Here is a 14,787-nt window from a genome sequence, read left to right as displayed (position 1 = left end):
AGGCTTCACTCCTGGTCTGTAGCACTTTCCTGGCTCAGCTACCACYCCTGCCACTTGAGGGGCCCTCAGATGCTCTCCTCGACCCCGTTTCCCACACGCCTTCTAGACCGACTTTTGTTGCCCTTTGTTACGTTCCAAAACCTTGCCACGAGCCAAAATCCCTTAAGACAACTTCCTGAACASCCTGAAGCCACCCGCCTGCCCTTGGCAAGATCCTGACTGGGGCACCGAGGGGCGCAGAACCCTCCCGGCCGGCAGCGCAACCGCCATGACCGAGGGACGGGCCGTGAGGGACCGCCATGACAGCCCTTCCTCCCGCCCGGCGCGCACGCTGCCCGCACCAATCAGCGCCGTGGGTGCGGCTGGCGCGCACCAATCAGCGCCTGGGGCGGGAGCAGACCCACCAATCAGCGCCGTGGGCGGGAGCAGACCCACCAATCAGCGCCGTGGGTGAGGGCTGCCCGCACCAATCAGCGCCGTGCGCGCACCCTCTCCCATCACCCCCCCGGTTTCCGGCCCGGCTGTGGGTCATTCCCCGCTCCCTCACGGACCGTGCGGCCCAAGCTCGGGGCCCGCGGCCCTCCCGGCCCTGCCTCGACCGGTATTGGAGCGCTCTTTGTTACGTTTTGGGAGCCCCTGGGGTTTCTCGGTGCTGTCGTATCGTACGCTCCTTTGGAGCCGTTGTCAGCATCACTACCGCATTAAAAGTCGATTTAGTTAATCCTTAAGGGCCAGTTAATTAATGTGTTTGCTGGTGGGTGCTTCCCCACAGCTGCGTTTGGGTAAGAGGAAAGCGCGGCCCAGCACTTTTTTAATSGTTCTATTACATACATTATTATATATGGAGCTTTTATTATTATCCTTTGCCATTATTTTATGATTTTTACCCCTATTTTGCTGTTATTGCCATTATGTTTTAATTAGTACAATTTTAATTTTTTTTACCGCTTTACCATTTTAATAATAATTCTGTAATTCTATAATTTTTTTTTATCATTACATTATAATTTATAAGCATTTTGTAAGTTTCCTCCTTAAAAATTTAGGATTTAATCCTCAGGCTTTAATTTGTGGATGCTTTGGCAGAATTAATTGTCATTTAGGAATCRCAGGGGAAGTTTTGGAAACATCCTAAGGATGCTTTAAGTAGATAATAATTTTAATTTATAAGTAATAATAATTTTCTGATTTTAATTAGATATGGATAAATATGTGAGCTGTGGTGGTAGCATTAAAATCTGCCAGTCGATGTGCTGCTGCATTTCCTCATTTCTTAATTACCCTTGCTAATCAGCAGAGCTGAAATTGGCCTTTTATCCTGGYGAGGTATTTTATAAACACACTGAGAAACCTTTGGGGTTGGAATTAAACACAATTCTGAGCAGAGTGTGGAAAAAGGAGGTGGTGCTGGTTTGTGAAGGGTTAGGAGGGCTGTTTGTGCTGGGTGAGGGGGTCAGAATTCCATGGGAYTGCTGCACAGCCATGAAGAGTCCCAATTAATCTGCTGCTGGATCATCCTTGGAGTGATGCGAGGGTTAGATGGGATTTTGGGAAGAAATCCTTCCCTGGGAGGAAGGGGAGGGAGGCCCCTGGATCCCTGCAAGTGTCCAAGGCCGGGTTGGATGGGATTTGGAACAACCTGGGACAGTGGAAGGGGTGGGGCTGGGTGATCTTTAAGGTCCCTTCCAACCAAAACCATTCTGTGATCCTGTGAAATCCCTCTCTCTGGGTTGTCCAGCCCCAAAACTCCACAAAAATCAGGGCAGCCTAAACATGTCCATCTTCTTTCCACCACAGTGATTCCAGGCTATTTAGCTTGAATAACAACATCATTAAAATGGAACAAACTTTACTGAATGCAGTGTTTTTCTCAAGAGATGTATTTACTTTTTGATTAATTAATGATATTTGAGGTATTTGTGTTAATTCTAACRATTTCCTCACTGAAACATTAATTTCTGATTTTTATCAGTGTGGCAGCAGCACAGGGAAGCCAAGGGGAGGTGGGAGACCTGAATTACAGTTGGTGATTTGTAGTGCTGCTGGAATATTTAGGAACAGAGTAAGACATAAGATGGTTGTGCGTGCAGTGAGGCCCCACATTTTTAATTATTAAGACATCTCTSTGCATTTATGAATCACCAGAGAGCTCAAAAGGAAAGCAACTCAGCAGGGGGTTGTGTATCTTTACAGAACTTGRTGTAGAATTTTATCCCAAATGTATTTATCTGTCCTAAATTCTGCACCATGTTCAACATGTGAGAGTCTTAATTTTGGAGGGCACGACCTTTACCAGGGCACTTTTGTGGCCTGTTTGCTCAAGTTTTAGGGTCTGTTTGCCAGTATCTGAGAGAAAATTGTAATTAAATAAGTCTGCCCTTAAGGCTGTCCCTAAAGTTCTGCTGGTGCTTGAAAGCTTTGTGGGATGAGTGTTCTGGATGATTCTGGGTCCAGGATCAGATCTGTGCCCTTGAGAATGTGGTGGGGTTGGAGCCCTGCTGTGCTTGAAGGCAGTGTTAGCTCAGTGTCTGTGTTTTTCTGTGCCTGCAGAGTTTGATTGGAGCATGGAGCCCATCTCCCTGCCAGAATCAGGGATTCCTGCAGGAAACAGCTCATCTGTGCCACAGAAAAAATTCCATGTCCTGGTGGGAGTGACTGGAAGCGTGGCTGCSCTGAAGCTGCCCCTGCTCGTTGCAGAATTGCTGAAAATCCCTGGGGTGAGTGAAGCTGTTGTAAAGCTGGAGTTACCGTGGTTTTGAGGAGAGATCATGTGGCTTCTACTGAAATGAAAAGTTCCTCCTTGGGGGCCCTTTAGTTTAGAAATTTCTGGGAGGAGGATTCCTGCTGCTTTAAATTTTTTTTTCCCTATTATTTCATACTTGAAAAGGTTTTTGCTTTGGATATTTTTTTTTCTAGAATTTGTCTTTGTCAGTCAAGTTATCAAATGTGGTTGCAGACAGAGGTGGTGCTTCTGAAATATGAAATCTTCAGGATATTGCAGTTTTCCATGAGTGGGATGTGGATGTTGCAAATGTAAATGCAGTTATCTGACCCAGAAAGGGAAAACAGACCTTGTCAAACCAAAAATAGAAAWCACAAACTGCTATATGTGTCTGTGTAGTATTTTTTTGCTATTTGCTGTCTGGAGTAACAGAGGTGCCCAGCAGAGGCCACTGGTGCCTGCTCAGGGAGGGAAATGTGCTCTGTGGCAGAATAAAGTTAAACAGAAAACTTACAGGTTTTWGAAATTGAGGAAATATTTTGTAACMGTGAAAATAAAAGACTGGTAGGGGCAAGAGGGTTCACTTTAATCTGCAGATTTATTGCTTAGGTTGCTTCATTAATGTCCTTTGGGGTAATCTGGGAGGCTTTACCTTGTGTGTACATTGAGTAGAGGCAGAAGAGGTGCTGGTTTATCTGGTTGCTCTTGATATCCAAGCTGGGGAGAGTACTAGAAATGAGGCATGGGTTGCAAAGTGAGACCTCAGTTAATTTATGACTTGACCTGACTTGATTAATGAGGTSAAAGGTCCCAGCCTGAAGTAAGAAGGACAAAGAAAAATGACACCAGGGAATGAGGTGACCAACCCAGAGCCAGAGATAGGGATCTTCTCATCCTCTCCCTCTTGGATTAACTTGGCTCTTGTCCATTTTCTTTTTCTCCTGGAGCTTGGAACATSCTTGTGTGCAGGAGACAGGCAGAATGCAGATGACCCATGGTAGGAATGTGGGTCAAACTCTTTCCCTCTTTCTGAGTGTTTGTTTCATAATTAAAAGCTGCAGACAGCTGGACTCAGACTCTCTGTACAGGCCCAGAGTAACATCCAGTAACATCCCTGCAGACTTTGTGGCCCCTGGTTTTAGGGCAGAAAAAAMCAAAGTGACACATCCAGGAGTTTTTAACAATTTAATAATCAAAGTTATTGATTTMCTGTGATTTCAAGGCCTGCTGAGTCAGTGTAACTTTCCCATTGGATTTGTTGAGTCCTGCACAAAGCTRTTGCATCAATTTCTTTACTGCTGGGAGCAAAGCTTTACAAAGCAAACAGGGTAGGAAAAGAGGAAGGGCTTTTRTGCCAGAGGAGATGTGGTCACAGGCTTGCAGCCAGAGTGGTTAGTGTAAATGGATGTTTTTTCTGAAATGATCTGCGGTGAATGACTTGGCAGAGTGATTTTGCTGCTCATTAAACTTTAACACCTCCTCGGGGGTGCCAGTGGATGTGACTGCAGCTCACTGCTGCCTTTTGCTTAACTTACCTTTGTGGATCTGGGAAATTCAGATGGCAGCAGGTTGTTGCCCTTGGCACCTGGTGTGGGAGCAGACAGCTGTGTCTCATCATCTAACTCACCTGATTTTTAGAGTTTTTCAATATCTGGGCAGGAACACAAGGACACAAATCATAYTGGTAGGATATTGGTTAGTAATGGACTTTAGAAAGCCTGAGAGCCTCTTCCAGTGCCTAAAGGGGCTCCAAGAGAGCCCGAGAGAGACTTGGGACAACGGCCTGGAGTGACAGAACAGGGGGAATGGTTTCCCATAGCCGGCGGGCAGGGTTGGATGGGATATTGGGAATAAATTCTTCCCTGTGAGGGTGCTGAGGCCCTGGCAGAGTTTGCCCAGAGCAGCTGTGGCTGCCCCATACCTGGAAATGTCCAAGGCGGGTCTTGGAGCACCCTAGGATAGTGGAAGGTGTCCCTGCCATAGCAGGAGTGGAACTGAAACACCTTTAATTTCCTTTCCAGTCCAAATCAGTCTGTGATCCTCTGATAAAAAGGCGAGGACAAACTTTAGTGTGGGAAAGATGTTTTGCTCKTGAAGCTCCAGGATGTCACTTGGACTTCAGGTTTAAATCACCCTGTCACTTCTTTGTGCACYTGCCTCAGCTTGTAAGTGCCATTTCACAGAGGAGCTGCTCATTCTCTTGTGCTCGGGCTGGCTGTAAAAATTTCGCTCTCAGAACTACAAAGCATTAAAAAATAATCACATTCACCTCCTTAACCTGAGCAGGAAGGGCTGTGCCAGGAGGATCCTCTATCAGGGACCAACAGTGTTGCCTGAACACAGGAGAGCAGTTTGTGGTAAAGTTTGTTTTGGATATTTGGCTTAAGCTAAAGACCTCTAACTAATCTAAACTGTCTCCAGTGAGGGAGTTTGAGTGTGGCCAGACTGCCYTTGCTGTTTAAGATACCCACAGGCAAACACAGGGTGTGCCAGGAAAAYAGAAAGAATAAACTGTGTAGGCTGAAGTGATCTTGAGGACACTGATCTCTTTGCAGTGTAGCCGAAGGGACTTGAAGGACTTGAGAACGAGGGAACCAGGAGCCCACCCCAGCAGAAAACCTTATTGGGGAGAATATTTAACTCACAGAACAACTTTCTTGGGGGCTGGTGGGATTTCACCACTCAGTCTCCTTGACCATCCCTCTGGAATGTTCTGATCTGGAATGGTTGGATTCAGTGCTGAATAGCCAGAGCTCTTCTCTAGTCCTGGYCTTATGCTTGGAAGAAATAATTTTTTTTTTCAAATGGTACCATCTCAGAGAGCAGACATCCTCCTTCGAACTGCACAGTGCTCTTTAAACCCTCCAAATAAATRTTGTCTTGGAGGCTGAGGTTAGCACCTCACCCAAGGCCTGCGGCGCAGCGGAGCGGTGATAACGCCTTTGTGGGTGTCGCTGCTGGGCTCGAGCAGCTTCCTCAGGGGTGAGATTAGCGTGGAAATAATAGAGTCAGTTCATGCCTGTGAGTGTGATCTTCACACTCAGAAACACTGCAAACACCTGTGATTCCAAGTCAGGGGCACTTGCAGAACAGACATTTAGGAGACAAAAAAGCAAACCTAAAGTACCAAAAATTTGTCTTCTGCTGCTGTATTATCCCGTGACTTTTCCTTCAGAAAACAGGGAAAATTACCAGTGACCACAKTATGCTGAGGCTGGGATTTTCCACTGCTCCCAGCTGTTATTCCAGTCACAGTAGGATGCAAGGAAGCAGCACTGCCCCATTCCCAGTGGAGTAAGTGGTGTTGAGAGCTGGGTTAATGTACTGTCACATCAATACTGCTGTTGCAGACACCTTCTTAGAGCTTGGAGGTTTCCAGCAGTTGGTTGTGGCAAGGAGTGCCCGCATCGAGTGCCTCATCAGTTTTCCACCTCAAGGCACAAGTGTTCCAGCAGGAAGGAGCTGTTGTTGGGGCTGGTTTCTCCCCATCTCACTGTCRAATCAGCAGAACTGTATGGTGGGTTCTGTGAGCTGCTGGAAGGAGCAGGCCGTGCCCAATACCATGGAATAGGAATATTTTTCACTGTCATCAGCAGCCTGAGGTTCATCTTCCTCATTRGCAGTGTTCAGAGTGCTCCATCCATGCAGTAGCCTGCCTGTTGACTGGTTTAAGGAACGTGCTTGGGAGGAGTTACAGCTGGAAATTCAGTTCCACATCCTGCGTGGGCAGTCGGGGCATGCAGGACCACTTGGACACTGCCTGATCCTGGTATGTGCAGGGCACCTCTGGTTCACTGCCTGTGGCAGGAGCTGGTTACTGGAGCAGGCACCATTTATCAGAGCTACAGGACACAGAAATGAGGGAAAACCCCCCTTTTACCACTTGTGCAAATTTCTGCAGGAGGAAATGAAAGATTCACCTTAGCACCTTTTGTAAGTGTGTATGGCAGATAAATATCTGAGGGATAGGATAGAGTTTCTCCAATGGAAACCAATAAATGAAGATTCCAGTCACTCTGCAGGTTTATCTAAGATTTCAGAGAGAGCCCTCAGTCCTTTCTTTCACTCAGTCTCTCTTTGTGGAAACCATTGGTTTGCTGCACAGAAGCCCTGTGCYATGAAAATACTTACAGAGGTTTTCCCCTTTGCTTGGCAGGTGAGGACCTGCCTRCTTTAGTTTGACATGAAATGAGTCTCTGGCTCCTGTGGAGGCAGCTGTGAAGAGGGGAGGCCCCCCGAGAAGCCACAAAACTTTCAGAATTGTCCTCAAGTCTAACCAGTGGTATTTTCCTTTCTGCTTAGCTTGAGGTACAGGTGGTCACTACTGAGAGAGCAAAACATTTCTTCAATGCCCAGGAGATTCCTGTGACCCTCTATGGTGACGAAGAGGAGTGGCAGGTGAGTTGTTCTTGCAAATAGAAGCATTCCTCGAAGTTTTCCTTGCAAGAAACCACACTGAGTTCCTTTTTAAACCTGAGCCAAAACTCCCTCCTTGGTCTAGTAACGTATGTTTGGAATGTGGCTTTTGAAGAACRTGCTGTGATTGAGGAGGGAGAGAGAGGCTGCCCTGATGGATTGGAGGATTTTCGCCTGCAGTGGGCAGGGAGGGTGGCAGTGTTCTCTCCCCACCTTAGGCTCAGGGCTCTGTGAGAAGTGTCAGGAAATGTCAAACAGCCACTGCAGAGCTACGATGAGCATGTTTGGTGCTTGTCATGAGTCATTCTTGTCACGCAGGCAGCAGCTTCATTCTCCCTAGCTCAGCTGTCAGGRCTGGGAACATCTCTGCACCCCGTGAAATGGCTTTTTCTGCTGCCTGCAGTTTTACTGGCACAGTTTGAGAGTCCTTGAGTATGAAGAGGTTTGTTGTATAAGCATCAAGATTCGTTTTTCCATACATTTCGTCCCTGCTTTGCAATACAGATCTGAGCACAAGGTGATCTCTCTTTACCCCGGCTCCTGCCAGTGCCCTCACACATGAGTATCACTTTGAAGTGGATGAAACATGTCAGTGGCAGCAGCCAGAAAACTTTCTGGCTGGCCTTAGGGATTGGTGGAGACCTACTGGATCCCAGGATGCTACAGTTGTTTCTGAGGAGCCCCCAGTTGGGTGATAGAAGGGGTGCAGGTCAGGCTTTGATTTGTGCTGGCACACTGGAGAGCAGACACTGAGCCCTTGTGGTGGGAAACGATCACAGAATGGTTTGGGTGGGAAGGCACCTTAAAGCTCATCCAGTTCTATCCCCTGCCATGGGCAGGGACACTTCCCACTATTCCAGGGTGCTCCATCCTGGTCTTGGACACTTCCAGGGATGGGGCAGCCACAGCTTCTCTGGGCAGGAAGGAAGAATTTATTTCCTTCCCTCACAGGGAAGAATTTCTTCCAAAATCTCATCTCACTGTGCCTTTGGTCAGTTGAGAGCCATCCCCGCTTTGTCCTGTCACTCCAGGCCCTTGTAAATAGTCCCCCTCCATCTTGCTGGCTCCTTCAGGCACTGCAAGGATACAATTGGGTCATCCTTAAGCCTTCTCTTCTCCAGGCTGMACAATCCAAATTCTCTCAGCCTTTCCTCACAGGAGAGGTGTTCCATCCCTCTGATGGCCTCCTCTGGACTCGCTGCGACAGCCTGTCTTCATGAGATAYTTCACCCTGGCAATAGAACTACAAGAAAAAACAGAACTTTGTGGAGGAGGTGGGAAAGGTGTTCAGGAAGCCCGGGCTTTCCGGATGCTGCCTTTTTATTGTGGCTTCCCGTGACTCAGAGAAGGAGCAGTTTGTGGCCCTGATGCACCCTGTGCTGGTCTGTGGCTGGGTGTCCTCTGGGGAATAAGCACYTGATGCAGTTTGCTGCTTCTCAGGACTCTTTCCTGGTTAACTGAGCTCTTTAGACCAGCAGGGTTCTCTTGAGCAATTCAGGGCTTTAGAGACAACAGAAATATTCACTCAAGAGTGAATACGTCAAGGAGAAGCTGTGGCTGCCCCATTCCTGGAAGTGTTCAAGGCTAGGCTGAATGGACCTTAGAATRTGGTGTCTCTGCCCTTGGGAGGGGGTGGAATAAGGTGAGCTTTAAGGACCTTCCCAGCCCAAACCATTCTGTGATTCTACGAGCCAAGAGAGGAAGGAAGTGCTCAGCTGGCGAAGCCTCATTCATCCTGGAGAAAGCCAACAGGACACTGCTCCCTGCAGTGCTTGGGAGGGTTTCCTTTGCTGCTATGAGTAGGGTTGTGCATCCTAATTAAAAGTGACTTGTTCAGTTAGGGGTCTGTAACTTGTGAGAAACCAGTGGGCAGCTTCATTTCAATTTCAAGCTTGTAAATCACTCGGTTCCTCAGGAAATGTGCCACTGTTTTGGGCCTGCCTGGCTTCAGCTGGCTGTAGGATGGAGCTCTTAGGAGTAACTCCAAAGGTAAGGGATGCTGTGGATGGGGACAGATATTTCTCTGAGTTGAAACCTGTGGTTGTCAGATGTGTGAATTGTCTTTGTGGGGGCCCCATCTCCTGATCTGCTGCCATGCCTTACCTGTGCCCTGGAAACATGGGAATTGTTTTCTGAGGTGGGATTGCTGAGGTGTGTGGGTTTGTGCTGCCCACCTTGTCTCCCCCGCAGCTKTGGAAGGGCCGCTCGGACCCCGTCCTGCACATCGAGCTCCGGCGCTGGGCTGACCTCATGGTGGTGGCACCTCTGGATGCCAACACGCTGGCAAAGGTTGCCAATGGCATTTGTGACAACCTGCTGGTGAGTAAGTGAGCTCTGCCTGCCTCTGCTGCCATCCCTCAGTGCTGCCTGGTCTTGCCTTCATGAAGACTCGTGCTTCTGCAGCATCACCAGCAGTGAGATTTGCATGACCTGCTGCCACTTCATCTGCTCATTTTCTCTTCCCCCTGGTCTTTGCTTTTCTTCCCTGACCTATGTCCCTTCCCACTCCTCARCTCTGTCAGTCTCTTATTTCCCAGTCCTTGTTTTGTGTTTTCTCTGCTTTTTCTGACGGGTGGCATTTCTTTCTGCCTCCACCCTCTCTGTCATTCGTACACACAAACACACAGTCACTCTCTTTTGAGTTCTATGTTTTTTCAATGCAATCTGGAAAGACACCTGTGAGATCAGATAAAACTGTTTACTTCCTGCTACTTCACCACCTCTCTCACGTAACACAGCTCAGACTTACATGCCCTCTTACCTCYCAGTCTCAGCTACAGGGTATTTTGCTTGTTCAGGCTTGGTTTTTTTGGTATTTAAAGTGCTCTTGAGGCTCTTCAGGCTAATCAGAAAGTGTATTAAAAGAGAGCGTGCTACTTCCTTGGGTGCTGGGGACCTTCAGCAGGGCTGAATGTTTTGTGGCCTGACAACAACCACACAAAAGGTATCAGGAAGCTGCAGATCTACATGACCTACAGCCTTTCGCTATGAAGCTCCTACAAATGAACAAAATCCACCCAGAGCAGATCACTGGGGATCTGAGAGAAGCCAGAAAGAGGTGTGGGAGGCACAAGGAAAGTGTTGTCCTTCTATGTCCCTTGTAGGTGCGTTGGTTTAGCAGAGAGAAGAGCTCAGGAAGGATGTCAGGGATGCATGGCTTCACACACTCCTGGCAGTCTTTTTAGAGAGCCTTGTGAAGGGAAGAGGCAGCTCCAGGAAAGGAAAGTGAATGCTGGAGGTGCTGGTTGGCAGTTGAGAATGGACTCCAGCCGATTTGCTTGTGCTGGGAGGGGTTCAAGTCACAGATTATAAAAAAGGATGGGACAGAGTTCCTGTAAGGACTCCGCAATCTGAGCTGCTCCTTGGAAACTCCTTTGTTTGACTTAAATGCTGCAAGGCCTGAAGAACCTGATCACTTGCACTGAGATCAACCAGCATTTCTCTTTCCACGGGGATGAGGTGTTATCTGGAAACGCTGAGGAGTCAGATTTGATTCCCTGTGGCACACAGGAACTGCCAGGTRGTTTGTAATCTGCCAGCATCTCCTGCTGCAGCCCAGATGTGCTCGTGTTTCCCTCTGCTTGTATCCTGGAAGCAGCAGTGCTTCCCTTGTGGGGAGTTCTGCATCCAGTTGGCATCCAAATTCTGCAAATTGGCATCCATAGTCTCCAAATCATTGCAGGAGGGCTCATGGCCAACTTCCARTGTTTAGCTTCGCAGCTGGCTTATCTGAAGCTTTGCCCCAGGGATTTCTCTGCAGCTGATAAGTGGCCACCTCTCAGCTTCTCTGTCTCCCACACAGTCTGTCCTGTTCCAGCTTGGTTTGCTCCAGCCTGGAGCAGGGTGGGATTTATCCTCTGTCCTGATGATGCCTCCCCCATCTTTCCTGCCTGTCAGAGACRAGCTTGGCTGGAATTAGTGACACAAATGAGTCTCAGCCCATGGGTTAGTCCAGCTGCACTGACAGATTGAGGCTTTGAAATGACACCCAGGCTGGAAAGGCACTTCTATGGGCAAAGGGATGGGAAGGAACGAGGAAATCTGAGCCCTCTCTTGGCTTCTCCYGCAGACCTGTGTGATCCGCGCGTGGGACCTGAGCAAACCCCTGCTCTTCTGCCCGGCCATGAACACGGCCATGTGGGAGCATCCCATCACAGCTCGGCAGGTGGAGCAGCTCAAGGGCTTTGGCTACAGCGAGATCCCCTGTGTGGTGAAGAAACTCGTGTGTGGGGATGAAGGTCAGTCCTTTCCTGTGGCTCCTGTCCCTTTCCCTGCCCTCATCCTGCAGGGATGTGCTGCCTTTTGCTGTGTGGCCRTGGAGATGTCGAACTGCCAAACAAGCTGAAGCTTTGCCCTGTATTATCTTCATTAATTTTTAAGTAGTCTTAAGAGCTTTCAGAGGAGCCTGTTATTGAACAGAAATGCTCATTCAGGGAGAGAGAGATCAAAGAGAGGGAAGGTTCTGTGGTGAGTGTTATCAGCCTGGGATTTAGGTGTCCTGACTTAGCCCTCTGCTAGGACTGGGGGCTGTTTTCATCTTCCCTCAGTTCSTCAACTCCGTCATTGGGATGAAATCTTGTCCCTGAGAACAGACAGTGAGAAAAGCCCTTTGCAGATGTGGCTGGGGGTGTAGCTGGACACATATGTAACATTTGTTGTTGTTGCCTGGGTTACTTTTTAGCTTCCCAAACAAGTTTTGATTTGGTGTTTTGACACCAAAGTTATGTGAAGTGAAAGAAGGGCGTGGAGGAAGTTCAGATTCAATACACTGAGCTTGCAGTGCTAAGAAATAATGGTCTCATTTGAGTTTTAGGAGCTGCTTTTAATGGTGGTGTTTTGACTTTTGGGAAGGGTTTTGATACAAGCCATTTGGATGAATGGATTTGCATTTTTATTAAAATTTTATTGGGCAAATCTTTGTAAAATTACTCCCAGTTCCAGCCATAGCAGCTATTTTTGTGTAACAACTCCAGCAGGATTGTAACCACCCTGTCACTTCAATAAGCAATCTGTAGCAAAGTCAGGATGTTAAAATATCCTTCGTAGTTCAACTCTAGACCTGGCTTAGTTTTGGAATCCTTGGGTAGGTGCAATGCCTCTAAAATTTGTATTTTTGGAGCTGAAAACTGAGAAATATTTACAATTAGGTAAGTGTAGTCAAGTAACTCAGGCATCAGTTGAAATATCTGGGATGATTATTTTTCCACTGGGATTTTACACATGATTACATCAAATTTCTTCATATCCAGCTCAGCTGTCTCAGCTRTGAGACCAAAATCTTGAAGAAGCTTGGAGGAGAGGGATGGAGGGATGGCAGGAGTAGCCTCATCTCACTTGACTCCACTTGTGCTTGTGAGTCAATTCACAACAAGATTTTCCTGTTAGCAAACACCAGGATTTTCTTGGCAGTTTGTAGAGAGATTATGGCAGGACACTAATGTATTCCATCTCTCTGAAGACCCAGTCTCCACAACGGGTTTGTTTTCACCCCTTCCCCTTTTCTCAGGCCTTTTCACCCCATAGCTTCTTCCAGGCTCGTTTTGGTTTTGTGGCTTTCATCCACGCCGGGGTTTCCCTGGTTTCCATACAGGCTGCATGTAGCAAAAGGTCACACATCTGGTGCAGGAGACGTTCCGTTTGCMCCAGTTTTGTCTGTTGACTTTGTGGTTTGTTTTTCTCTAGGAGGTTTCTCTTCCTCACCCCCGTGTGGTTGGGTCTTACCTAAAATGCAGCAGATCCTCGCTGCCATCAAGTTTTACCTGGTTAATAATACTARTAYCTTAGTAAATGGGTGGGTTTAGACMAAGTCCAGTTAAAAAAGAGTTAGAATAACAAATTGAGTTCCTTGCTTGGGTAGTTTCCATACTGCCATTATCTTCATTCTGCTTGTCTGGATTTCTAGAGCCTGGCACACTGGGAGATTTCCACCTGTAGGCACYTCTGAGAGTTTTCTTTGCTAAATCTAAAAATCCAGCTGTGAATTGCAAGAGGTGCTGAAGAATTGAGTGGTGGAGGAAGAGGGCAGGCTTTGGAAGTGTTCTAGAAGGGCGTAGCTCTGTCAAACCATGCAGAGGCAGTCAGGGAATATCTCTTGTCAGGTGCAGCCCTTCTCTCTGAAGTTAGGAGAGATGAAGGGTTCAAATCTGCCTGCAGGTTGTCCACAGGATGCTCCAAACCTTCTGAGATTTACAGATCTGAAAAAAAAAAGAAAACAATGCCTCCCAGAACTAATTTCTGCTGAGCAATAAGGCAGGTATTTTAGATTATGAGAGCTATTAGCAAGCAGGACAAAATATCAAGAGAATCTTCCCAAGGAGACAAATGCCTGTGGGAGAAGCATCTTTCCTCAGCTCCAAGSAAATTAGAAGAGTGAATGTCCTCAKTTTCCAGTGCTGAGTTCAGCACACAAGGCGWTTTAATCATCTCTGCCTTTAAAATTCTGAACCTGAATTTAAAAACTATTTCAAAGGGAAGCAGCAACACAGTGTAGATGAGATGTTCATCTGGCTGATAGCCAGGCTGAGAGGAAAAGCCTTTCCATTTTGTTCTGTCCAGCACTTGGCTTTCTCCAAGAGTTGCTCCCAAAATTCGGGCTGGTGGGAATCCAGGACAGCTTYCTTTAATGAAGGTCATGGGAATGATATATGGATATAAAAAAATATACTAAAAAAACATGTTTACCCTGCAGAAATGAGGTGAAATAGGGAATTTTGCTCCAGACACATTTTTTTGGGACAGTTTTGCYCTCACCCCGGATTTCACAAAGTGGTTTTGCTCTCGCCCTGCAGGCCGAGGTGCCATGGCAGAAGTKTGGACCATCGTGGAAAGAGTTAAAAGGATCCTTGAAGAACGGGATATGCCAAGGCAGAGCTGATGTTTTTGGCATGTAAATGGTGGTTTTGTGCCTTCCTGATGGTTTGGAGATAAACCCAGCAGGAAGCCAGGCTGGGCTGCCCTGRTACCCATGGCATGCATACCTTTAAATCATACCTGAAATCTTCAACAGAATGAGCCAACGGTTGTCTTCCAGCTGGTGYCAAACTGAAATGTGGTACCTCACCACAGACTTTGCAAAACCAGAGCCAAGAATGTGCTGCTTTTGTGTGGAAAACCCTGTGGTATCTTGCAGGGAGGGAGTAACGTTCCCAAGGCTGCTCAGCCCTCAGTGCTTCACACGTGCTCCGTTCAGGGTGGGATACAGAAGAAGGTGTTGAGCTCCAGTGGTTCTAGAGAGAAAAAAACCCTGAAATCTCTGGTGATGGGGCATTTCCAGCTCCTTCCAGCAAGTGTCTTCTGGACCATTCCTGCTGTTCAAAGCTGTGCTGGCTGCACRTTCCCAGCAGGAGTCACTGTCAAAAATGTTTTCTGTCCGAGGACTTAATAAAGAAGAGTTTTTAATCCTGCCCCAGAGGAATTGTCTTTTGTAACTGCTTTGGGAGGTGTTCCCACCCAATATCTTGGCTAAGTTGTTGTGTCTGCTTATGGTTTTTTATCTGATACAGAGAGAAAATTGCCTGRAAGGAGCTCTCCAGTCCTTTTTCCCTTCTGTAGCTGTTGTCTGGAGTGGGATGCAAATACCARCCTCCTTCCCAAGTGCCTCCTGCCCATCTGGGTGTCCCAGTCAGGAAATGAACAGGCTGGGCCCTCAT

The 14,787-nt window shown here is 47.4% G+C and overlaps 1 protein-coding gene across 3 annotated transcripts; it reads left to right on the top strand.

The window, feature by feature from the left end:
• Nucleotides 1-512: 512 nt before the first annotated feature.
• PPCDC (phosphopantothenoylcysteine decarboxylase) lies at nucleotides 513-14,548 on the top strand. 3 transcript variants are annotated; one of them, XM_057368742.1, is made up of 6 exons: nucleotides 513-601; nucleotides 2,551-2,717; nucleotides 7,025-7,120; nucleotides 9,329-9,457; nucleotides 11,208-11,376; nucleotides 13,927-14,548. In XM_057368742.1, the coding sequence occupies exons 2-6, from the start codon at nucleotides 2,565-2,567 to the stop codon at nucleotides 14,010-14,012; spliced, it is 633 nt and encodes a 210-aa protein (XP_057224725.1). In that variant the 5' UTR covers nucleotides 513-601; nucleotides 2,551-2,564; the 3' UTR covers nucleotides 14,013-14,548. The 3 variants fall into 3 exon arrangements, with proteins under 3 accessions (XP_057224725.1, XP_057224724.1, XP_057224726.1); XM_057368741.1 differs by lacking the exon at nucleotides 513-601 and adding an exon at nucleotides 638-782; XM_057368743.1 differs by lacking the exons at nucleotides 513-601; nucleotides 2,551-2,717 and adding an exon at nucleotides 9,054-9,127 and having other exon boundaries at nucleotides 7,069-7,120.
• Nucleotides 14,549-14,787: the final 239 nt, after the last annotated feature.

The sequence above is a fragment of the Malurus melanocephalus genome, unplaced genomic scaffold (assembly GCF_030028575.1).
Source record: "Malurus melanocephalus ecotype Western Australia unplaced genomic scaffold, MMel_1.1 scaffold_96, whole genome shotgun sequence".
Taxonomy (NCBI): domain Eukaryota; kingdom Metazoa; phylum Chordata; class Aves; order Passeriformes; family Maluridae; genus Malurus; species Malurus melanocephalus.
The sequence above is the reverse complement of the archived record's forward strand: the minus strand, read 5'-3'. Positions and strand labels throughout refer to the sequence as shown.